The sequence below is a fragment of the Canis lupus genome, chromosome 12, assembly GCF_011100685.1.
Source record: "Canis lupus familiaris isolate Mischka breed German Shepherd chromosome 12, alternate assembly UU_Cfam_GSD_1.0, whole genome shotgun sequence".
Classification (NCBI taxonomy): domain Eukaryota; kingdom Metazoa; phylum Chordata; class Mammalia; order Carnivora; family Canidae; genus Canis; species Canis lupus.
Genome location: NC_049233.1, coordinates 6,146,465 through 6,172,584, shown reverse-complemented (window position 1 = coordinate 6,172,584; position 26,120 = coordinate 6,146,465). Strand labels below are relative to the sequence as shown.

Sequence of the window (26,120 nt, the reverse complement as noted above, 5' to 3'; positions counted from 1 at the left end):
AAAATCCCACAAATGGAAAAGAAAAAGTATTCATAAAGAACACATACAAGTTATGAAGAGACTAGACCTGAAGAGTTCTAATCACATTTTTTTCACGATTTTTAGTTTTATTGTATCTACACGAGATGACAGATGTGAACTAAACTCACTGTAGTAATCATTTCACAGTATCTATAAATCAAACCATCATGTGGGACAGCTTAAATTTATACAGTGACATAGGTCAACTATTTCTCAATAAAACTGGAAGAAAAAAAAACTGAAAGAAAATATAAGGCATCTTCTCCCAAAAGAAGAATGGAAATGCAGCTCGAAAGAGCACAATTTAGGGCAGCCTAGGTGGCTCAGCGGTTTAGCACCGCCTTCAGCCTACGGCGTGACCCTGGAGACCTGGGATAGAGTCCCATGTCAGGTTCCCCGCATGGAGCCTGCTTCTCCCTCTGCCTGTGTCTCTGCCTCTCTCTGTCTCTCTCTGTGTCTGTCATGAATAAATAAATAAAATCTTTAAAAAAAGAGCACAATTTGTTCTAGGAAAACCTGATAAAGAATAAGAAAAATAGAATTCTTCAGGCAGACAGATTTTTAGAAGGAAGAAGAAAATCACCTTCATTTTAAGGGGGATTCCTTCCTGTTTTTACCAATAGTCAATGCTGCCACACAATAATGGTGAGATGTCCCCAAAGTTCCGAGCAAAAGGAAGTGTGATGCAAGAATGTTTTACTCAGCCAAATTGCATTTAAGTATAAAAACCACAGAAACATTCTCAAACAGAAAATGCTGAATTCATGAGCCATTCTTGAGGAGCTTTATGATGAAATTCAACCAACTGAGAGTTTAAAAACAATTCAAAAGTGACATTAAAAGTGCTGGTAGTGAGTCACAAATTAGCTTAAATATAAGATGAGGGCTAAATAACTTTGAGAATTACAGTTTCAGAGCAGAAGGCAATGCATAGATTTTGAGAATATTGATACAGGTACAGGTTAATGCAAACTGAGAAGCAGAGGAAGAGATAAAGTGAGAGTGATTTGCTCATGTTCAGATCCTTGAACCATACCATTGAAAAAGAAAACCTTATTTTTAAAAAAAATATTTTATTTATTTTTAGAGAGAGAGTGAGCATGCATGTGTGCAGGGGGAGGGACAAGGAGAAGGAGAGAGAAAATCATCAAGCAGATTCCCCACTGAGCACCTGACATTAGAAAATCTTATTAAGACTCATTCAAGTTTCTTGATGTTTCTCATAATCTTAACCTCAGAGAGATCTTTTAAGAACTAGCTATTTTAGGGATCCCTGGGTGGTGCAGCGGTTTAGCGCCTGCCTTTGGCCCAGGGCGCGATCCTAGAGATCTGGGATCAAATCCCACATCAGGCTCCTGGTGCATGGAGCCTGCTTCTCCCTCTACCTGTGTCTCCGCCTCTCTCTCTCTCTCAATGTGTGACTATCATAAATAAATAAAAAATTAAAAAAAAAAGAACTAGCTATTTTTTGTAGGGAAGAAATGTCTACTTTGGTTTCTTTTTCTTCTGTTAGATTCACATAAAGTTGCTTTCTTTTATTCTTTAAATAGCATGACTAGTTCCATTTTAATAAAAGCATTTCTATCTCGCCTAGCTAGAAGTGTCCTAGGGATGCCCCAAATACTGTTCATCTAATGTTATTTTCTCTGGGTGGAGATTTTCATAAAATCACATGAACCATCTTCAATTCTTTTAAGAAGAATGTATCATTTTGACAAAAATATAAAGTCATTATTCTGGAAAAAATAAGATTGGTGAAATGTGTCTTCAACATCGTGTCTGGAAGCTTGTCAGTTGGACTTCTTAAGAAAGCCTAAAGGACATGTGTCATGTTAGAGGAATGTGCACTAATAAGCCGAATTCAAACTGAGCAAAAGAAAGGACATATCAAAATTCACAAATATTATCATGGGACAGGAATTATAACTTTGAATTAACAGCAACCTGGATGCAACTTGATCTAGAGATTCCACACAAACTCAACCAAAATTTTAGCAAGTTATTTTGTGAATATTGGCAAATTGATTCTAAAGTTTTGGTTTTTAAAATTTATTTAGTTTTTTAAGATTTTATTTATTTAAGAGAGAGCATAGAGAAAGAAAGAGCACAAATGAGGGGGAGAGAGACAGAGAGAGAGGGAGAAGCAGGCTCCTCACTTTAGCAGGAAGCCTGACCTAGGGCTTGATCCCAGGACCCTGGGACCATGACCTAAGCCAAAGGCAGATGCCCAACTGACTGAGCCACCCAGGTACCCATAAAGTTTTGGTTTTTAGAGATTTTTTATTTTTTTTTATTTTTTTATTTTTTGAGATTTTTTAAAAGTAATCTCTACACCCAACATTGGGCTCAAACCCACAACCCCAAATTGCATGCTCTACTGGCAGAGTCAGCCAAATGCCCCTGATTCTAAAGTTTATATGGAGAGGCAAAGGATCCAGAATCATCAACACAGTATTGAAGAAGAACAGGGCAGTCCGGGTGGCTCAGCAGTTTAGTGCCTCCTTCAGCCCAGGGCCTGATCCTGGAGACCCAGGATCAAGTCCCACCTTCGGGCTCCCTGCATGGAGCCTGCTTCTCCCTCTGCCTGTGTCTCTGCCTCTCTCTCTCTCTCTCTCTGTATGTCTCTCATGAATAAATAAAATCTTAAAAAAAAAAAAAAAAAAGAACAAAGTCAGAAAACTGACACCACCTGACTTTAAGACTCAATATAAAGCTGCAGTGATCAAAACATTGTGGTACTGGCAAAAGAATAAGACAAATGGCCAACAGAATCAAGAGAGGCCAGAAATAGACCCATATGAATACAGGCAGCCAATCTTTGACAAAGGAGCAAAGACAATACAATGTAGTGAGGATAATTTTCTCAACAAATGGTGTTGAAAGAACCAGACATCCACATGCAAAAAAATAAAATAAAATAAAATAAAAAAGGTCTGAATCTAGACACAGACCTTACGCCCTTCATAAAAATCAGATCCTAGACCTAAATGTAAAACACAAAACTACACAATTCCTAAAAGATAACATATGAGAAAATCTAAATGACCTATGGTACAGTGAGGACTCTGTGTACAGAGCCAAAGGCATGATCCATGAAAGACACAATGAGAAGCTGGACTTTATTAAAATGTAAAACTTCTGTAGTACCGAAAGACAGTGTCAAGAGAATGCAAAGACAAAACAGTGAGTGGAAGAAAATGTTTCTAAAAGATATAGCTGCAGGCGCCTGGATGGCTCAGTCGGTTAAATATCCGATTCTTGATCTCAGCTCAGGTCATGATCTCAGGGTTGTGGGTTCAAGCCCTGTGGGCTCCACAATGGGCATGGAGCCTACATGGAAGGAAAGGAGGGAGGGAGGGAGGGAAGGAAGGAAGGGAGGAAGGAAGATCTGATAAAGGACTGTTATCCAAAGTATACAGAGATCTCTTAAAATTCAACAAGAAAGCGAACAACATGATTACAAAATGGGCCAAAGACCTGAACAGGTATTTCAGGGAAGAAGTTACACAGATGGCAAGAGAGCAAATGAAAAGATGTTCAGCATCACACGTCATGGAAATGCAAATTAGACAATGAGATTTCACTATTCAACTATTAGAATGGCCCAAATCTGGAACACTGACACCAATGGCTGGTGAGGGCGTGGTGTAACAGGAATTCTCATTCATTACTGGTGGTAATGCAAAATGGTACAGCCATTTTGGAAAAGTTTGGCAGTTTCTTATAAAACTAAACATTACTCTTACCATATGATCTATCAATCATGCTTCTTTGGGTATTTATCCAACAGCACTGAAAACTGTGCCCATGTGAAAAGACACACACAGATGTTTATAGCAGTTTTATTCATAATTGCCAAATCTTGGAAGCAACCAAGGTATTCTTCAGAAGGTGAATGGATAAATAAACTGTGGTATATTCAAACAATGGATAATCATTCAGCACTATAAAGAAGTGAGCTATTGCGCCATGAAAAGACACAGAGAAACCTTAAATGCATATTACTAAGTGAAAGAAGCCAATTTGAAAAGGCTAACATACTCTATGAATCCAACTATCTGACATCCTGGAAAAAACTATGGAGACAGCAAAAAGATCAGTGATTGCCAGGGGTTAGCGGGGAGGGCAAAGCACAGGGGGTCTTTAGGGCAGTGAAACTATTCTGTATGATACTACAATGGTGGATACATGTCATTATACATTTGTCCAAATCCATAAAATGTACACCAAGAGAACCCTAACGTAAACTATGGACTTTGGGTGATAATGACATGCCGATGCAGGTTCATTGATTCTAACAAATGTACCACTCTTTGACCAGTAGTGGGGAGACTGTGTTGGTGGGGTAAGGGTGAGGGGACAGAGGGTATATAGGAACTCTTTCTGCTCAATTTTGCTATGAATGTAAAAGTGCCCTAAAAAATAGTTTTTGGAAAGAAAGAAAGAGAAAAAGAAAGAAAGAAAGAAAAAAAGAAAGAAAGATGGGATCCCTGGGTGGCGCAGCGGTTTGGCGCCTGCCTTTGGCCCAGGGCGCGATCCTGGAGACCCGGGATCGAATCCCACATCGGGCTCCCGGTGCATGGAGCCTGCTTCTCCCTCTGCCTGTGTCTCTGCCTCTCTCTCTCTCTCTGACTATCATAAATAAATAAAAAATTTAAAAAAAAAAAAAAAGAAAGAAAGAAAAGAAAAGCAAGAAAGAAAGAAAGAAAGAAAGAAAGAAAAAAGAAAGACCAGCCTAGATGTTTCCAAGAATTAGAGATGGTTCAGAAGAGGTAAGGCACCGTAAATGAGTGGAATGAGGCTGAAGCGGATGGCCAGGATTTATCCTGTGGGTAACGGAGAGTCACTGAGGAGTGCTGAGCAGGAGGGAGGCATGTGCTTTAGCAAGGGCACTGTTGGCCGCTCTGTGGATGGTGAATGGAGAGGGTGGAGTGTGAGAGAAATAGGCAACCACCGGCAGGGTCTAGGTAGGAGTGGAACAGCAAGGTTCTAGGGGCGCCTTGGTGGCTCAGTGGGTTAAACATTTGCCCTCAGCTCAGGTCACAATCCCAGGGTTCTGGGATCAAGCCCCACATCAGGTTCCCTACTCAGTGGGGAGCCTGCCTCTCTCTCCCTCTGCCTGCCACTCTCTCTGCTTGTGCTCTCTGTCAAAGAGGTGAGTAAAATCTTAAAAAAAAAAAAAAAAAAAAAAAAAAAAATGCTACAAAGCAGACAGAAGTGAAAAAGAGAAGATTCAGGAAGTAGTGATTCTCACAGAAGCCAAAGGAGGGAGATGCTGGCCCCCTCCCCTCCCCGCCCCAGTCGGTGTCAAGTGCTATAGAGAAAGAAGGGGATGGAAAACTGGTGACTTTGTCATCTTTTCACATGGAATCAAGACCCTCCCCCTTTTTTCTTGTTGAAGTCCAGCTTTCAAGCAGGTAAATGAATAGCACTGTGGAATGAGATGATTTCTAAATTTTTGAAGGATATATATTAGCTGAAACAAAGAAGGATGAATATACATTTTGTCAAAACAAGTATTTTTAAAACTAACTCTGGACTTCTTGATTTATAATCCAAATAATCATTGAGCAGGATGTGACTTAGCTTCAATCAGAGAACAGTGGAATAAATGATGGCATATCCACACCCTGGAGTATCAGTCATTAAAAAGAAAGGAGTAGAGCTATGTCAGTGGACTTGAAGAAAACTCTGGAAGGTACTGAGTAGACAAAGCAACAAATTAGTGCCTCTGTTATGATTGCACTTCTGATAAAGCAATGACAAAAAACTTGATTTATGATCATGATTAGAGAGCACAGAAGAAACCTCAGAAAGATACACAGAAAGGCAGCAAGGATTGTGGGGAAGACAGAGGTCTACAAAAAGCAACGAAGGAAAGTAAGATAGGACATTAAGCAGTATGTTAGAAACAGGTTGCTGTTGTTTTTTTTAAAGATTTATTTTAGAGAGAGAGAGAGTATGATCCAGAGGGAGAGAATCTCCAGCAGGCTCTACTCTGAGCACAGAGCCTGATGCGAGGCTCCACCCAGAGATCAAACCTGAGCTGAAAAAGAGTCGGACACTCAACCGACTGAACCACCCAGGCACCCCCAAAACCACCCAGGCATCCCAAAGGGAAGAGACTGAGTGTTAGTTCTCTTTATGCATTTATATAAAACTTGTGTGTAGATTAAAAAAAAAGAAATTACAAAAAAAAATATGAACACACCAAAATGACTTAACTCAAACCTGTACTCAGCTAACTGAATGCCAAGAGTGGCCCTGATCAGTGGCAAGCTGGCTCCCATGGGCCAGCAAGGGACCTGGCTGTCCTACTGCAAGAACAGAGGACATCTAAAGGTCAGGTGACACTGTGATGGCATCTGGACCATGTGCAGCTAGCTGGGGAACAGAAAAAGGCATTGAGGGTCTCATTTAAATTCTGGGCAAAAGGCAGGGAGGAGGGAAAAGAGGAGTCTGGGAGAGACTGGAAGCTGGGAGAGAATGTTAGAGAGGACCATGGCCAGCAGGGACAGGTGACCGGGAGGCGCCCAGAAGGCCCCTTGGGGCTGGCTCACGAGTAGGATGTGGCCAGGGATCTCCTGAGTTATGGAAGAAGAGAAATCAGGCAATTAAAAAATGACACGGAGTATAGGAAAGTTCTTATCAACCAACATACACTTTTAATTGCAAAAGTAAAAACTTTCATTACATAAAACTTTAATTTACATACATTCTTTACATGGTGAAAGTCTTTACGAGTTTGCAGTACATTAAGTTACCATCAACATTCTGCACCGAACACATAATAGTGCACGCCATTTGGTGCATGCGCAGTTGGGACAGGTGTCTCCCTCTGCCTACTGGGACCTTCCCTGGTTCCCTGAAGATGCACAGCAGCTGTCCTGGGTCCTGTCCCTGACGAAGGCAGGGAAGAGGCCGCGTGTTAGTTCCTTGTCTACATCTGCCCCTCCAGTCTCCACTCCCCACAGGAGGGAAGGAGACTACAGCCAGCAGGTTTCTGGCAAAGTCTGGAGGAAAGTGCCAATTGCAAGACTAGGGTTCTTGGGAATACCATGTGTCTGTCTGATTCTGTCACCAATTCTTGTGGATAAGTGAGTCTGTTCCTCAAAGGGCCAAAATTGCTCTGAGGGGTTGGGGCTTGGAGGTTGGGACACTGCTGATCTTTGAGTAGAGGTGGCTTTACAAGATGACCACTCCTACTCCCTACCCCACAGAGCTGTTGTGAGGAAAGGATGTAAATGAGGCTTGGTACACAGCTGATGGCCTGACTTTCCAGTTTCTGTTTGAAACTCTAGACTGGTTTCCCTTCTCTGCTCAGGTGCCTGCAGCTGGGGCTCACTCTTGGATTTACGGCTGCCGAATGACAGACACACAAAGTGCAGGAGGAATGGTCTCTGGGTTGTCCCCAGCCCCTCCATGTCTGAACGGTTCTGGGCCTCCACGAGCAGTTACATAACATTTCTTCTCTCCACTATTCTGAAAAGCTCTGGGCATTTCCCAGTCTCCAGAGAGGAAAATGACAGATGTATTTAGCTCTAATGCTTAAATTATGCAGGGCAGGGAAACCAGACTCTAAGGGACCCAGACAACAGACAAGCTGGCTGGACGGTGTCTCGCCAAGGCCAGCATATAAAACCATACTGCGTCCAAGGGTGGACCAACTTGGGTATGATGCACAGCAGCGACAGCACCTGTCCATCTTCTTAGAGATACATTTGTGGAAGAAGCCACTAGATATCAGGAGGCTGGGGGTGAGAAGGCCGGGAGATGTATGCTGATGGCAATATTAGTGTACTCCCAGAGCCTCTCATTTCTCATGTGCTATATAAGGCTATCCCTATAAGCACCAGCACCTTCCTAGCCTCCCTCCCCCAACAACCATCAGCACTGTGCACAACAGGCGCAGCTCCAAACAGAGAATCTCAATCTAAAATGCCATCTAAACCAATTTTGCACTGTATGGCAACTAAAATTTAAATTTTAAAAAAGGAAAAATGCCATTTAAAGCACATCTCACATGGCATTCCTTTGACCAATTTTAGTGGGTAGATGGGCCACCCTCAAAGTTAATGAGTGTGAACTTAAGAACTCAGGAGAGTTTCTCTTCCATCACTAGGGAGAGCTCAAAAGCGTAAAAGACCCCTCTGATTAGTAACTGATTCTCAAAAGGTGGCCCGTATTGCCTCTCTCCATGCAATCAGCAGGCAGTTTTGGCTCTTCCCCCTACAACGTGGCCGCTTCCTGCAGGCAAGGATTAGGTGAGAAGTGAACATCTGCTTTCGGTTTTTGGATGTTCATTATGGAAGCCACTGGTTAAGGAGCAAATTCTCATCCCAGAGTGAGGATATTAAAATGAGTGAGGCTATCACCTGCAGCTAAAGACACTGAGAGTTTAAAAAAAAAACAAATTGCTCCTACACAGAGGTCTATACTGGATTTGGGAAGAAGGGACAAGAAGACAGAGAGCTGAAAAACAAGTGAGGTAAACTCTAAGGGGAGTCACGACTGGAACTGGGCAGAGTCCCTCTTCTGGTCACACATCTGGAAACATGTGTGATGGGAAAATGGCTGGACACATAGTCGTGTTCCAGCTACACTCACTCTTCAAGAGTTTTCAAATGGGGAGGGAAAAAAGTGAAAGGATTTTTATAAAAGTCATCTGGTTAGATTCTCTCCTCTTCCATCTCTGTCCAAAACAATCTTGAAAACAAACCCTGAAGAGTTCCTGGCTTGCTGACCCTCTCCCGAGGTCCTCCTGTCCCAGTGGGGGCACGCCCCAGGTAATGAAACCCACAGCCTCGTCCATCCTGGGGCACCACGCTGTGCTGAAGCAGGGAAATGATATGCGGTAAAACCAACTACCTACTGACCAACAGTTAACTGCCCTAAGCCCGAGTTTCATGTAAAATGAGGATCTAACACCTACTTGACAGTACTGAGGAAAGATGAAAGGAGATTACGTCTATCAAGGCCCTCTTAGAAAGGACTGGACAAACATTACTATTCTTTCTCTCAGAAAATGACGCCAATTCTGGCCATTTTGTTTTTCACCAAATAAGTAGGGTTTTTTGTTTTGTTTTGTTTTTTAAGATTTTAAGTAATCTCTTCACCCAACATGGGGCTCGAACTTCCAACTGGAGATGAAGAGTGGCATGCTCCACTGGCTGAGCCAGCCAGGCACCCCTAGATTCTGTTTTCATAAACCATATTATTTTACTCCCTCCCTTCCCTAAAAAAATTGAGTCAGGAGAGGTTAAGTTCTGCCTCTTTTTATTTTTTTTTTTCTGCCTCTTTTTATAAGCCTGAACAGGTGTAATGTCTTGTCAATACTTGACCCCTACAGATGTCAGGACACCTGGACATAAATGCTTTGACTGGTGCCAAAGCAGCCTTTCTCCCCAGAGAGCTGATCAGGGGATATAAGTCACTACCCTGGGCACCTACAAGAAAGTGGACCTAATCCATGTGTGGAGGTCACCACCATGTCACCTCTTAGTAAACACTCAACACATTTGTGAGCATTTTGTTCTTGTGTTGCAGCTTGGGGGTTGGTTAGGTAGTCCCACTATGCCCCCCCTCCCCTTCTTGATAACCTTCTTTTGCTGCCTGGGTCATGTGGAGGGACTTCTGCTGCTTCCACAGAGGAGCAGAGAGCTGGGTGAGCAGCACCCTCATACAAAGCCTCAGGCTGGCAATCGAGGTCATTCCTGAGGGAAGCCATTCCTGTATTCCACTTATCAGAATTGCCTTGAGAAGAAGGCAAATTACTTCTACATCTCCAGTAATTAAGAGTGGGAAACTCTCTTTGGAAAATTTCTTCCTTCACAGAAATCTACCCTCAATTCTGAATGGGACATATTTTAAGTTTAGAGTAGGAAATGCACGTAAGTCTCGCCTCATCTGCTGCCACGTCATTTTCTGTTGAACTGTAGACAGCTCAGGGGCTTAGGGCACTTTCCAGGGGATGCCCCAGGATGGCAACACATGCGAGGGTTTCTTAGTTATCAAAGTTTTGAGCTGAAGTGGATATTTTATGAACGTTTAAGATGTGAAGGGCAGGAGTGAAATGGGGAACTAATCCAGGGTAACTCGAAGACAAAACAGAAATCTCAATCATCCAGTTTTTCTTCTAAGAAACCCTCTCTTTTGTTAACTCAAAGGACCTAATTTAAGAAAACTCTAAAGAACTTGTTTACATATAATCCTTCTCCATGCACAGCAGGGGTAAGGACACTGCAAAGGCTCTAAAAGCTTGCGCAAAGCTGGCCTCGAAATGATCCCTCTGATTTAGAACCTCTTAAATCATAACTGCTTAGCAGCGTGACTTTTATATGTACAAAAATTTTTGTTTTTCCTGTATTAAGCCACACAAGGCACAGACTGGTTTAAGGAAAAATTCCCTCTGGTACCATTTATCCTAGTTTTATTCACGTCTGCAGAGGCTGAATATTTCCACCTTAAGTTCTGTGAACCATTCTTGTCCCGTACAAGTATACAAACAAGCCCTCCAGTGTCTTGATGATCCCCAGTGCTGCTTAGGAGATGTGCTAAGAGAGGGCCCAGGGATAAGGTACAAGGGTGCCTTCATGGATGAAAAGCACCCTGCAAGGACTCATAGGTCCCTCTCTCACCACTGTCCGCCTCTGGTCCATTAAATCTGCCATGGGTACCTGTACTCATCTGATTTCTGTAGTTCAGAACCAGGTGCGATGGTGGGTTGTCTTCAGCTTGGTGATGGCATGACTAAAGGCCAAGTATCTAGCAGCATCAATAAACGAATAAAGGAAAAAAAAAAGAGGAAGAAAAGTATGCCCTATTTATACCGTTTGATTGATACATATTAAAAGCACTTGGGGAAAACAATAAGCATAGTGAATCAGTCACCCAACTGAAAGAACATAGCTTTATGTCATTACAAATGATAAAAATACCTCACCTTGTTTCCTGATACAAAGAGAGAAATAATTTTAAGACAGAGGATCCCACAGTCGCACACCCAGTTGGCAAATATGTTGGGCCTGGAGCTCCTTCCCCAACCACATTACAACATCAGCCTGACACATCTGTAAAACATCTTCCCTGCTGAAAGTTGGACCTTAAAGATCAAACCCGGGGAGGCACACACTCCCCAGGCCAGCATTCTAACTTGTCTCCTCTGAAGACACTTGGTAAAAGCAACCCAGTTGACAGAAGCAGTGCTGCCTCAGCAGTAAGGGCTCTGGACCAGCCAGGGAAGGGGTCCAACTTCTGAGAAACCAGCCATAGTGGCAAGCAAGAAGGGAAGGGAGCTAAAGGTGGGGATCGGGTATGGTGCATAAGAACCTGATCAAATGGAAGAAAGTGCTACCCCTAGGAATTTGCGGTTCAATTATAATCAGACTCCAATCTGGCATCACTGAGACTCCCAAGAGTCAGGGACACTGGGAAAGCAGTGCATTTCTTGAGTGCAATGAGATTATTTAATCTTGTTTCACTGCTTCTAGATTCCACTCTGCTTGGGAAACTGCAAAGACTTCTTTAATCAGCCATGGCTTTCCAAAGTATAGGATGGTGTGACCAGTAGAGAGACAAGCAGGTCCACCTGGTAAGGGATGGCTCTGAAGTTGGGACCTGCTGTCTGCCCTCTCTGTGGCTAGGGAGCTAGCAGAGGGGATCATGCCATGCAAGTGAGGGAAGGCACCAATCTCGTTTCCTGCCTGAAGGGCAGCCTCAAGGCTGTGGCTCCAAAAGGTATAGAAGATAGAAGAGCCCAGTCTCTCATAGACAGGTACTGGCAAAGCCCTGGCCAGGCAGCTAGGCTGGAAGAGTCGGGAGGGCCAAGATCTGGCCAGTGCCTCCAGCATACAGCTGGCTCATTCACGCATGCATAGGGCAGGTAACTAAGTAACCTTGGCAAGTGGTTTCATCGTTTTTTGTTTTTATTTCTCCCCTTTCAATCTGGTCTTCAGCACTCAAAGTTGTTCCTCTGTATAGTTCTTGTTTCCTATAGTTCTGAGAGGGTGGTTCCATCACAGATGACCAAAGGCTGGACCCCTCTGGCTATAACGTAGGCCTTCCTGGCACCGGCATAGCCTTGAAGGGAAACAGCAACAGGAAAGCAGGTGAATGTCAGGGATGAGGCACACCTGTGGGCACCAGCAAGGCAAGTCTGCCCAGCATAGCATTCCCAGTTATCAGTCCTCTCTGTAACCTGACATCCAACAGGAGCCACTGTGAACCAAAGTGCTTCATTCAGGAGGTTTACAAGGGCAGGATGTTCTAGATAAGGCTGGTGCCAGGCATCGATTCTCAGGCCCGCCTCATCTTTATCAGCAAGGAAGACAGGACGAATTCTGAAGGGGGAGCACAACACCCCCCTTCACCATCCAATTCTCCTAATGTAATCTGTAACACCATCTCATTATAGAACATCCAGATTAGCTCAAACCAGCATTCCCTAACTTGTGTTCTGCAAACAGCAGCATCCTGTAACATAGTCTAAGGAAAATGGGTTCCACTGTCAAGTAGGTTTAAGAAACATTAGGTTCCTCCAAGGCTTCTGGAGCCTTTTGTTTACTAATGTGCACTATGTATTGACAAGACAGACAAAACAAACAAACAAACAAACAAAAAAACCAAGATAGATAGTTCCCAGAATCCACTGACTCAAGAGCCTTACTTGCCAAGGGCCTTTCTAAGGGGTTCCTGTTCCCAATCCCAGGGTCATCAGTGATCTGACGAACTGTTTAGGAAACATTGACCTATATTATGAGTGGTGTAAACTTAAAAGCTTTAAAAACTTGAACACTTAAAAAAAAACTTGAATGCTTCAATAATCTCCCAATGGAAAATTTTCTAGAGTATGATGTACTTTACCTATCTTTAAGCTGAGAGCACTGAATAGAACTTAAGCTCTATTTGGTGACTCAAGAAAGGTCACTATGAGCAGTGACTCGTCAATCATGGCACCAGAGTGGGCTTACCCCTACATCATTCTTGAAAATGCCTCTCATCACAGGTTTCCTGGTGATCAGTGTCCCTGTCCTCTTCCTTCAAAAAACAATGCTTACTTTGTCAAAAACCACAGCGTCCAGGACACCTAGGTGGTTCAGCAGTTGAGTGTCTGCCTTTGGCTCAGGGCATGATCCCAGAGTCCCCAGATCAAGTCCCATATCAGGCTTCCTGCATGGAGCCTGCTTCTCCCTCTGCCTGTGTCTCTGCCTCTCTGTGTGTCTCATGAATAGATACATAAAATCTTAAAACAAAAACAAAAACAAAAAACAAACCACAGAGCCCGCTTGTCACAGTGCCATTCTTAAGGATCCCGGGAGTGCTAGAGCTGCCATCTGTCCTATAAACAGCATTGAATTACTCCCCTTCGCTGTCAGGGTCTGTTTTTCCTGTCCTCATCTCTTTTATTTATGTGTTTATTTATTTTTAAAGGCTTTATTTTTATTTATTTATTTGAGAGAGAGTGTGTGTGTACGCGTGCACAAGCAGCGGGAGGGGCAGACATAGAGGGAGAAGCAGACTCCCCAATTGCTGACCAAGGAGCCGATGCAGGGCTCGATCCCAGGACCCTGAGATCATGACCTTACCTGAAGGCAGATGCTTAATCAACTGAGCCCCCCAGGAGTCCCTCTTATCCTTGTTTTTAACTGCGGCAGCCACAGCCATGGCTTCTATTACTGCCACTGCTTTAGAAGCCCACTATCTTCCCTATCACCCCCTACCCAGCTATTCTCTCAGACCTGCTTTCTTCCTCCTGTTCTAGTCAGCCCCCCATCCCTTCTCTATGTCCCTGGCCTGTGGCTGGCTATTCACGGACACTGCCGCCCACAGGGCTCCTCTCCTGGTCTGCAAACTGGCCAGTGACAGCACTGATAGGCTATCATGCTCGGGATCTGAAGTTTTTCTGCACTATTCCCACCAGACTTTGATGCTCAAAGCTTCTTTGATCACTGCCAGTCATCCATTTACTTCCCTTAATTCTATAATTAGCATTCTAGAGGTTTGTGGGATCCAGAAACCTAAAATTTGGATAACAGGTGTTTCTGTAGTTGTCTGAACTCTCAGACATTTGTAGAACATAAGACAGAAACTTTTTCAAGCATAACTACACATTCTCAACCCGAAATGCCACTCAACTTGTGTAATAGTCATGCCTCGTGGCAGGGTCACTTCACTACAGGAAAACAGCTTCAGAACCATTTCTACACAAAAATCCTCCTTTTTGCAGTAATTCCCAAGGGCCAGGCCAGCTGTGCTCCATTATCAGTTAATGCTTAATCTGTGCATTATTTTCATTTCTAAATTGAAATACATTATGTAACATGGATTAAAGCTAGTCACAGTCTGTAGTCTGTACCCTATTTCCAAATGAGGAAAAAGGTTTCCAGAGACTGGGGTCTTCTAAAAGATAAAATTAAAAGAAATCAGGTGGGAAAACCAGCCTGGGGTCTATTGGGGGCATTAGGCTTCCCCTGGGCTTCTTAAGGAAAAAACACAGAGGTGACACTTGGTATTTGCTTCTGCCAAGAAAACTTTACTGTCAGACTGATTGCTATGGACAGCAGTTGATTCAAGTCTGTTTCTTTGGACTAGGTTGTTAGAATATAATGCACAGAACAGGCCACAGTTGGGAAATCACAGAGCCAAGGGTGAGTCATGACTGTGAGGCTGGGCTTTGGCTGTGAGACCCACACAGAAGGTATTATTTCCCCATGGGCTGTTGCCCTTGCATACTGCTTGCATTGTCTTATTAGCAAAATAGGCACAGAAAGGGTTTCCTGGATCTAGAATTGTACCTCCCCTGGCCTGACTCTGTTGAAGGAGACACTTAAAGCTTTGCCTAGCTGATGGTGGGAACTTGAGATGGTCTGGGTCTCAATTTCCTCATCTGTAAAATAAAGGACTGCTATAAGTATTTTCCATAATGCCTTCTAACTTGAAATTTCTAAGATCGATGGACACATCATCCATTCTAAATGTATATACAAGGCATTTCTCTGTGCTACGTTTCCTCCTTAGCATATTGTTCTACTTAAGTATAAATATTAACTGTATCCGTAAAAGAATGCTAGTTTTGACTCTACCTAATTGAAACTTTGTGAAGACCACATTTAATTTTCACAATATTTTTTGAGTTAAAAACTACAAAGATCTTGTGACTGACCTTGCCCTCTGGGGGCCCCACCTACCAATATCCCCTGGCTCTAGTGGCATCGCCACAGACTGGCAATGTCTTCGGCACTGGACGGGAGGGATGAACTGCAACATGGCCTCACCGCTGCCAATGATAAACAGGTCATGCATCCTATGCATCTGGAGGAAAAAAAGGGAGAAGGAAAAGGAAACAAAATAAAACTCAGTGGCATGGGAGAGTAACATACAAAATTATATATATGTCTCTGACTTTTCTAGCAGCCTAAACAAAAAGGAAAACGGAACCAATGACACAATTCACAATTATGCCTGAATGACAAAAACAAAGTTTCTCCTAAGCCTGGCATCTCCTAGTACTGAGACCGGGTTAAAATCCCTTCTGTGTGTTCTCCTAAAGAGACACTGTGATTTAGTGGGAGACATCTTCAACACCAGCCCTAATACAGATCAAGCATGAGCTTCATAATTCATGGCTATTTCTAGCCACAGCTCCAAAGTAGGCCAAAGGCAAATTATCTAGGTACAATTTAACAGAAGTCTAGGAGAGGCCAACACATAGTGGTCTAAGTACACAATCTTCTGAGGGTCTGGTTGGATTCAGACTTTTCAGAGTCTGCATATCTTTGGGCATGTTCCATGGAATATTACAGAAGTAATATTGCCAGGGTTTCGATGAGAATCGAACAGCAGGAAGTTCAGGTTCACACTTTCTGGCAAGACGTAGGTGAACAGAGATATCATACTGCTGATTAAAAACTAATGACGGTAAGACTGGGCTTAGATTTTGAGTATTAAGGAGGCAACCAGCCTGTGCACCTGCACAGGTTACCTACTGCACTTATGAGGGCAGACTACCACCACCATTGGGCATTAAGTGCAACCTGCACTTAATGTGTGGTCAGTATGGCTGCGAACCCTGGTGCCAGTAGACAGGGAGCAGGAACAAAGGGAGAGGCTAAAAACAAACAAACAAACAAACAAACAAACACAAACAAAGGGAGAGGCTAGGCTGGTCTTGCTCAGGCATTTCTTCCTACCTAGATAGTGAGAGAAAACCTCTAGGGCTTCCCCTCCCTAGGCCCTCCAGGAAGAGCCTTTCTATGTCCATATAATGAAAGGGTCTGAAGTCTGACTCCCCGGGCCACGTCCTGGTTTAGTACTGAGGCCTTCCAGAGCCTTGTTTTTGGCCCCATCTTCTCCTGTCCCCAAACCCCATTTTTCTTGCTCCTGCAGGCCCTGGCCAGGACTCCGTTTCCGTGGCAACACCAGAGCCATTCAACTGCCACTGTGGTGACAGCAGGAAGACTAAGGCAGGCTAGTGGCTTGCAATTGATGGGCAGAGGCCCTACAGTCTTAAGGAAATCCCAGGAGACCAAAACCAAATAAATGCAGTTCTTCATACAGGGCAGAGAGGGGGCAGGACCCTGTGCCTCTATACCCAGGATGGGAAGAACCAAATAACAGGATGGAGCAGGCCAACCCCCCAGGCAACACTGTGAACTGGGTGAAGTGGGCCTTGGAGCCCCTCACCTCTTATGATTGGATCCCCACTTCTTATCTTCTATCCCAAGGTTGACTCTGGGATCCGAGGCCCACAGACATATGACTTTACCAGGGTTGAGAGCTCAGGGATATGGACAACAGGGTGGAGTAACAAGGCTGTAGAGAAAGGAGAGCCTGGGCCAAGGCGGGGAGCAGATGCTCTAAGAAACAAGACTCTCAGGATTTTTGCCTATTTGGACCACTCCCCTTCCGAAAACATGCTTGAGTACCACAAGATGACTCTGATAGGCGTCTGAGTAACTTAGTATTTACCCTTTTGGCTGAGATTCTTGGTGTCCCTATTAAGCAGACTGGTGAAATTAACTTCAGATTCAAGTGGGAAAATCAAGATAAAGATAAAAGCTCTCGCCCAGAATTATATCATAATTGTGAAGATGAAATCATACTAGGGCCCTGAGTTCTAGATGGGGACAGCAGAATAAACTTCTCTAAAATCTGAGGCAAGAGCCCAACACCTCCACCCTACTGCTGGCAGACAGAAGTTCTTACTTCTAGACAAAATGCTTGTTTTTATAGGCTTTGAAATTCCTTTAATACGATTCAGCAAGTTTGGAGCCAAAGAATAGTATTGGGAGGGTGAAAACACAACTCGGAGTTGGTAAGGGTCACAGTTTGGGAAATTTCATCCTTTTAATTCTTCCAAACCAACCTAAATTCAAAAACCTTCCTTGGGAATGAGATTTAACAAGAAAGCAATTCAGAGAAAAGTAAACAGACACAACACAGAACAGCTTTACCCAGTCCACCGGCCCCAGAGAGGTAAATGTGGGCTCTGGGTACTTGGCCATGGACTTGAGTAAGAAGTGTTGCTACCCAAACTGGTTGGCCTGCCTTGGGCATATCCTGTCAACCCTTTTATCCCCAAACCTCTCAAGCTTTTTGCTTTTCCCAGTTCTCCACTTGAGGTTTCTCATTTATTTCTGGGGAAAGTGAACCTGGGGATGGGGGCGGGGTAGAGCCTTCCTGTTAACTTGCTGTGTCCTTGGGCAAATCATTTACTTTCTCTGGGGCTCAGTGTCCTTATCCACAAAATGAGTAAGTTGGGCTACTCATTTCCAGCTTGCCTGCTTTCTCCTTTGACGTAGGGAACTCAGACTAGCTACAGCTTGGGTCCCTTCAAATTTCAGGATTTTACTTCCTAATGTAGAAAAGCAGCTTGATCTTAGGTGTCAAGGGCAGGAAACAGATTTGCAAGGTAACCAGACTTTCGGTAAGCATGCCTTCATAAAAGGGTGGGCCACTGCAGGGGAGAGAACTTTAGATTATGTGGGTGTCCCTTTAATTCACCCTCTGGGTTGACATGCAAGGAAGGGAGGGATTATGACATCAGACCAGGTGCCAAAAGAGGAAAATTCTAGACCCAAGTCCTCTCAAAAATGTCCTACCTTACTACCCACAATAGGTTCCGGTTGAAGAAGGAAGCACTTTTTTAAGGAGGCATCTTTTGGAAATGGTAGGTAGGTGAAAACAGGAAAAAGCTCGCGTAAAATGTGTGATCTGTTTAGAGGTCTTCTCCTGTAAAAGTTTGAAAGAGACAAAAGTAATTCAGCTGGGCGAGCCAGCCTCTATCTCCATGACTAACAGAGAGCTAAGCAAGGGTGGGAAAACTGTGGGTGGTAGGTAAACAGGGAAAAATATCAGGACAATATCTCAAGTATTAGGTTTGTGAAGAACAGTCATGCCAAATCAATTAATTGTGACACGCACACATACACACAAAACTCCACAGCCCTAATTTGTACGTGTGGGTGGGGTGTTTATAAAATCCAGCTAAAACAACATATAGAGGAAGGAAAGAAATGGTCCATTCATTTCATCTTGGAAAAGAGACTGAAGTAAACTACACAGTAGGCCAGGCGGGAGAACAGGAGGGGGGAGTAGAAGGAGGACAAAAATCATGAACTTTCTTCTAAGGTGGTATGGCATGCAGTGGGATGCCTGACTAGCTTAACTAGAGTATTCGATCATGCATATAAATGGCAAATTTTTAAAAAGACAAGCACTGAGAAATTAGCTAACAAGAAGGCAAAAAAATCCAATTTTAATTCTCTCTTGGAAAGGTTCTAGATGGAAACTGGCTTTCCTCTTTTTTCTAGAGAGCAACTTTCACCCTAAGAAATGGACTAGGTTTTATTTCTTTTTTTTAGATTTTATTTTTTTTTAGAGAGTGAGCACAAGCAGGGGGAGGGGCAGAGGGAGAGAAGTGGACTCTTCGCTGAGCAGGGAGCCTGATGGGAGGCTCAGTCTCAAAACCCTGAGATCATGACCTGAGCTGAAATCAAGAGTCGGACGCTTAACTGAGTCACCCAGGTGCCCCAACCATGTCTTCTACTGGACACAGAAAGGAAGAAGGAGACAGACCTGGATTTTAATCCTGGCTGGGTAACCTTAAGCAAGGTACTTAACTGATCTGAAAAATGACAATGATAATTCCTACTTCCTGGAGCTATTATGAGCATCATTAGTGAGGAACAGATACTAACGACTAAGGCACACAGCCTGGCACAAACAAGTGCCAGGAAATGAAGTTTCCCTTCTATTATTCATGCTTTCTCATTAGCCCTCAACACTCAGGAGCATTCTGTACAAACAAATGCTAAACATGTACTCAGAATAAAATTGTATTAGGCAAGCTCAATATCCACTCATGGTGACAGCCTTCTGGAGACACCTCTTTTGATTCATCCTCTTTATTCCTCATTGATGAGTTTTCAACAGTGAGCTCCTGAGTATCATTTGACTTGAAGAGTGTACTGGAGAGTGCTTACCTGGCACAAGGCATGGGAGCTCTCAGTGGTGGCTAGTACTGTTTTGATGTCTGGTCTGCCCCCTTTCTACCACATGTTGGCTAAGTGCCCTTTTCCACACTCACCATGGATAAGGAAATGGGAACCACCGTTCGGGAAAGCAGCGCCACCACTTGGTGAAAAACCCTTCATTGAAGCCTTCTGTTACTTCAGGATACCAGCACAGGAAATGCTGAAGCTCCTCTGATAACAAGAGCTGTCCGGTCTTGGCAAGGCAGAAAACAAAAGCAAGGAAAAAACAACACAGGATTACTTCTCAGCAATGTCAGAGCTTGATGCTTTCTAGCCATTTTAAACAGATAATCTTTTTTTAAGACTTTATTTATTCATGAGAGACACAGAGAGAGAGAGGCAGAGACACAGGGAGAGGGAGAAGCAGGCTCCCTGTTGGGAGCCCAATGAGCAACTCGATCCCAGGACCCAGGGATCACACCCTGAGCCGAAAGCAGACGCTCAATCACTGAGCCACTCAGGTCTCCATTAAACAGATATCTATCAGTGGACAATCAGGCTTCTTGCTCACCTTGATCACCAGAGGATGGAATCTCTCAAATTTCTTCGGGGTATCTTCCAGGAGCATTACCTTGAGGGGTAATTTCTGGGCACAGCCAGTGCAGTTGGCAGGGATGGGGTTGGACTCATTCTGCTCACAGCTGTTTGTCCACCAAGGGTCAAAGTCTAAGAGGAAGGGATATGGAGAAGCCAGATACAGAAAGAACACAGCAGGTAAATCTTCAGCCTCAGCAATTTAAGTAAAAAAGATGAAAATTTTTAAAAAATATTTTTAAATTTATTTTATTAATGAGAGACTCAGGGGGAGAGGCAGAGACACAGGCAAAGAGGGAGAAACAGGCTCCATGCAGGGAGCCTGACGCGGGACTCGATCCTGGGTGTCCAGGATCACGCCCTGGGCCCTGGGCCGAAGGCAGGCGCTAAACCGCTGAGCCACACAGGCATCCTGAATTTTTAAAAGCTAACAATGATGAGCACTGAATCACCTCTGAAAAGGTACATATGAAATAAGTAGCCTCAGGGCACCTGAGTGGCTCTGTTGGTTGAGCGTATGCCTTTGGCTCAGGTAATGATCCCAGGGTCCTGGGATCGAGCCCCAACATCAGGCTCCCAGCTCTGCGGAGAATCAGCTTCTCTCTCTCCATCTGCCTGCCACTACCTCTGCTTGTGCACTCTCTCTCTCTCTTAAATAAATCTTTTTTTTTTTTTTAAAGTAGCCTCTGAAGAGGGAGTAGAGGACATAGGGATGGGAGTGGGTGGAAGAGGTATGTTCTTCTGTATATTCTACATTTTGTCAAAAATATTTTTTAATATGTACATGTATCTCCTAAGTCCAATCAACAATGTCAGCCAGTTGGAGAAGATACTCAGTGACATGTGGCTGGAGATACAGCTCTCCCACTGTTTTCTTTTTTTTTTTTTAAGATTTTATTTATTCATAGACACAGAGAGATAGGCAGAAACACAGGCAGAGGGAGAGGGAGAAGCAGGCTCCATACAGGGAGCCCGATGTGGGACTCGATCCCCGGTCTCCAGGATCACACCCCAGGCTGCAGGTGGTGCCAAACCGCTGCGCCACCAGAGCTGCCCATCTTCCACTGTTTTCTACCCAGTGACCCACATGTCTGAAAGTCTATAGCACATAAAGGCGGGGCAGGTAGAAAGGGTGGTCCCACCATCAGTGATGAGCCCCACTGCGTGTTTTCTTGAAGTGGAGGCCAGGATGACTCTGGGAAAGAATGAGAAAAGAGGGCAGAGAGAAAGGATGGAGAGGAAACAGGACTTCTCACAGGCCCATCTCTGGTGTAAAGTGAATTGCATGTGCCCATTAAGACAGTGCTCCGTGGGGCACCTGGGTGGCTCAGTCGGTTAAGCATGTGACTCTTGGTTTCAGCTCATAATCTCAGGGCCGTGGGATCAGGCCTGGATGGGCTCTGTGTTCAGTGGGGAGTCTGCTTGAGATTCTTTCTCTGCTCCTGCCCCCCGCAAGCCCATTCTGCTCTCTCTCAAATAAATCTTAAAAAAAAAAAAAAAAAAAAAAAGACAGTGCTCTGTCCCAGCTCGGGTGTGGGTAGGGCCTACTGACCATGGTGTCTACTCCCAAGGACTAAGGGTTGGTGAGCAAGGGAAGAACGGCTCATCAGTCCTTGATGTGAGTGCTAGTTGCCTCTGTCTTCGTTCTCTGGCTGGTCCTCTGCTGAAGGAAGAGTTGGCTCGTCCTCTCCAGACAGCCCTTCTCAGTTTCCCTGTGTTCCTTCCTTCTGACTCTATTCTGTTTCTAATGTTATTGCATTATTTCTTGTTTGCTTTCTGTTCCACTCTGGGTTTCATATGTGTTCTCTGAGATATGTGCTTATGATAAACTCTAATTTGGATCCAAAATTTTCACAAATGTTTTCTCATTAAAGCCCAATGGAAATCAAGTCAGGAGAAGGCCTGAATAAACGACACACAGACCACCAGATGTGGCTGAGATGAAGTCAATTCGCTGAACCAATAAACGCACTTGGAAACTGACTCTTAACCACAACACATTTGCTGTAGTCGACAGCAAGTGCTTTTTCCCTGTTTTCTTTTCTTTTTTTTTTCTCCTTGTTTTCTTAAAGCAACAGTAGTGGGGTGGAGGAAATCCCCACCAGGGAAGGACTGCGTTTGTTCTCAGCTTGTCTCCTGAGCACACCCTCCAAACACCCTTCATCTCTTGCAGACAGAACCTGTGTTTCCTTGGGACAGCTGCCACCTCCCTTTCTCATGTGCCTCAGCTGTGGGCAGACTGTCACCCTTATCCTTCCAGGGGCCTCCTGGGACAGCCAGAAACCCTTCTGTGGCACCTGTTTCAGGTGGCACATCAAGGCTACAAAGTTACGCTTATTTTTTCCTTCCGGATTCTTTTTTTTTTTTTTGAGAGAGAGAAACATTGAAACGATGGGGCAGGAGCAGAGGGAGAGGGAGAGAAAGAACCTTAAGCAGGCTCTCTGCCCAGCACAGAACCTGACTCAGGCTCCATCTCACAACCCTGAGATCATGACCTGAGCCAAAACTGAGAGTTGCATGCTTAACTGACTCAGCTACCCAGGTGTACCTCTTCTGGAATATTTTCAAATGTCCTTCATTAGAGATCAAATATGAAGATTTCTTGCCCAAATATAAGCACTTTGGGTAATGGACATACAACGAGGCATAAATAATCCTAACAATATGTTATAATTGTACAGCATTTCAGTTTCCAAAGTCCTTGTGAGGGAGTTCAGAGGAAGGAAGGGGAAAGGAAATAGATGTGCTAAGTGTCAGGCCGTGCTGGTCATGTTCGCATCTATCATTTATTTTTTACTGTATAACTATTGAGAAGGCATTGCTCTTCTCCCTTTACAGACGAGCAAGTGGAGACTGAGGGGCAATAGGAGTTATCAAGGCACCAGAGTGTGCTGGGAAGACCACAGAAGGGGTGAGGGCGAAAATGAAAAGTATCTGCCAAAGTAGCTGCTGAGGAAGGTTGAGAAGCCCCCTGCAGGGCATGAAGCAATTCTGACTCTGAGCAAAACAAGGAACCAGCAAAAGCCTTTGGGTAGGGGTTTCCAATGCTTTAGGAATGTTATTGTGGGCTGTGTATAAAGTGTTTGAGGAGAGAGAGGCTTGGAAGAGAAAGACCAGGTTGTACTTTGTTTTTGTCCTCTTGTTAGAGGGGTGGAAGTTATACTGTGATGAGAGGGGACATATAATGAGAGGTAAACTGAGGCAGCAACAGTACAATCTATAGATCTAAGCAGCGCTACAAGAATGCTTGTGTGCTGAGACTGCCCGAGCATACCTTGCCTAAGAGAGCCTGAATGCAGGACATGCTGGAGACCCACAGATTTATCATGCCATGTTCCTGCAGGCATGTGTCCTATTCCAACTAAATCAGTTAATTGCAGCGATTTTTCCAGGAGATGAGTCAAGTGTCAGGATAAAGGGGTATGTTCTCTTGGTTCACACAAAGGTGCTTCAAGGGCTGGCAGCATGTGGTTCTGAACCTAAGAGCATGGAGAGATTATTTTAACTATGACTTATTTATTTAATTTCAGTTTCATTCTGAGCTTTTCAGACACTCTTGGGATTTCTAGGTAGAAATGCCCTGAAAAGCAGGTGGAGGAAGAAAACTCTGGAAAAGAAAGATCAGGAAAGAAAAAGAAAGACTAGAGTACTACAAAGATGATTCAATAAGGTGTCAGAATGTGAGATATACACATCTAGACACACAAACATCAATTACTTCTTTCTCTCCTCACCACAGTCATTTCAAAACTGAAAAGGAAAATGGCCTCATTCCTAACTAGTAATCAGTTTCACAGGAAAGGTAAAACTATAGAATTTGACTGGAGGACATAAAATAAGACCTGAATAAATAAACATACCATACCATGATCCTGGGCAGGAAGACTAGGTATTATAGAGAGGCCAAGTTTCCCCAAATATATATTTAGTAGAACTTGGATAGCCTCCCATCAGAGTTTCTTACTGGTCAAGGTTGGGTGGAGGGTTGGGGCTGTGATAATCTCATTCTGAAGTTCATCTAGAAAAGTAAATGTGTGAGAACAGCAATGCAACAATCCATCCCCTGCCCAAATTAACTCCAGAAATAATTTCAGGGACAGAAGGCATCCTTGGTAATACAAATGACTTACAAAGTATGGTCCCTGCTTCAGAGCTATTGAGGACACCCCCCCTTGGGGACAGATACCATTAGAGAGTACAGTAAGAGCCCACGTATTAGACCCTGGGCAGATGGCAGACCTGAGGACCCTCACCCCTGACTACTCATAGGTCACTGGATGGCTCAAGCCTCTCTCCATGCTGGGCATGAAGAGGGCAGGCAGGAGGGAAAGGGCATTATTTTGCTTTCTCTCTATAGGTAAAACATTTTAAAAAAACAGATTTAGGGACGCCTGGGCGGCTCAGTGGTTGAGTGCCTGCCTTTGGTTCAGGGCGTGATCATGGAGTCCTGGGATCAGGTCCTGCATGGAGCCTGCTTCTCCATGTGGTCTCTGCCTCTCTTTGTGTCTCTCAGGAATAATAAATAATTTAAAAAAAAAAAAAAACAGTTTTAGGGGCAGCCTGGGGGGCTCAGTGGTTTAGTGCCTGCCTTTGGCCCAGGGTGTGATCCTGGAGACCCAGGATCAAGTCCCATGTCGGGCTCCCCTCCCCGCATGGAGCCTGCTTCTCCCTCTGCCTGTGTCTCTGCTTCTCTCGTGAATAAATAAAATCTTTGAAAAAACAAACAAAAAAACCCCCAGTTTTATTGAGATTTAATTCCCAGACCATAAAATTAATTCACTTAAAGTACACAATTCAGCGGCACCTGAGTGGCTCAGTCAGTTAAGAGGCCAACTCTTGGCTTTAGCTCAGGTCATGATCTCAGGGTCCTGAGACTGAGCCCTAGAGTTGTGCTCTGCACTCAGTGGGGGGTATGCTTGAGATTCTCCCTCTGCCCCTCCCCCTGCTCACACTTTCAAATAAACAAATCTTAAAAAAAACAACATAAACCATATAGGGGCGCCTCAGTTGGTTAAGCATCTGCCTTCAGCTAGGGTCCTGGGATGGAGTCCCGCGTCAGGCTCCCAGCTCAGTGGGGAGCCCGCTTCTCCCTCTCCCTCTGCCCTTCTCCCCTCCTCATGCTCTCTCTTTCTCTCAAATGAATAAAGTTTAAAAAAAAAACTGTATAATTTAGTGGCTTTTAGTATATCCACAGAACTGTAATAACTATCACTATTACCTAATATTAAAACCATTACATAATATTAAAACATTTTCATCACCTTAAAAAGATATCCTATACCAGGATGCCTGGGTGGCTCAGCAGTTGAGCACCTGCCTTCAGCCCAGGGTGTGATCCTTAAGTCCCAGGATGGAGTCCCACATTGGGCTCCCTGCATGGAACCTGCTTCTCTCTCTGCCTATGTCTCTTCCTCTCTCCCTATGTCTCTCAAGAATTAAAAAAAAAAAAAAGAAAAAAAGATATCCTATACCTATTAAGACACTTTTCCCATTCTAACCCCTCTCCCGCCAGCCCTAAGCAACCATTAATCTTTTAGTCCCCAAGGATTTGCCTATTCTGGTATTTCAAATAAATGGAATCGTGCAATATATGGTCATTTGTGTCTGGCTTCTTTCGTTCAGCCTGTTTCCAAGGTTCATCCATCCTACGATGCATACTGGTTGCCCTTTTCTTTCTATTGCCAAGTAATATTCCATTACATGGATAAACTACATTTTTACCCTGGGGCTACTATGGACAACACTCCTGTGAATATTTGCATGCAAGTTTTTGTGGACATGTGTTTTCAATTCTTCTGTGTACATACCTAGGAGTGGAATGACTAGGTCATTTGGTAACTCTGTTTAATTTTCTGAGGAACTGCCAAACTGTTTTCCAAAGCAGCTGTACTATTTTACATTCCCATTATCTGCATATCCTTTTTGGAGAAATGTCTATTCAAATCTTTTGCCCATTTTTAATTGGGTTATTTCTCTTTCTACTATTGAACTTTAAGAAAATAAATTCTTGGAAAAGAAAAAAATAACAAGGAA

At 43.9% G+C, this 26,120-nt stretch overlaps 1 protein-coding gene and 1 long non-coding RNA gene across 2 annotated transcripts in view; one reads left to right on the top strand and one right to left on the bottom strand.

Moving 5' to 3' along the window:
- Positions 1-6,663: 6,663 nt before the first annotated feature.
- The window catches only part of C12H6orf89 (chromosome 12 C6orf89 homolog), a 42,056-nt gene continuing 22,599 nt past the window's right edge, over positions 6,664-26,120 (bottom strand). The window contains exons 5-9 of the mRNA XM_038553899.1: positions 20,065-20,219; positions 19,607-19,746; positions 18,120-18,249; positions 15,207-15,330; positions 6,664-12,099 (exon numbers count right to left, since the gene is read on the bottom strand). Of these exons, the coding sequence (XP_038409827.1) occupies positions 12,011-12,099; positions 15,207-15,330; positions 18,120-18,249; positions 19,607-19,746; positions 20,065-20,219 (638 nt within the window). The 3' untranslated portion in view covers positions 6,664-12,010. The remainder of the gene's footprint in view (positions 12,100-15,206; positions 15,331-18,119; positions 18,250-19,606; positions 19,747-20,064; positions 20,220-26,120) is intronic.
- On the top strand, positions 18,033-22,087 carry LOC111098238. The gene is made up of 2 exons (XR_005367621.1): positions 18,033-18,187; positions 21,962-22,087. It is a non-coding gene; the product is annotated as an uncharacterized LOC111098238 (long non-coding RNA).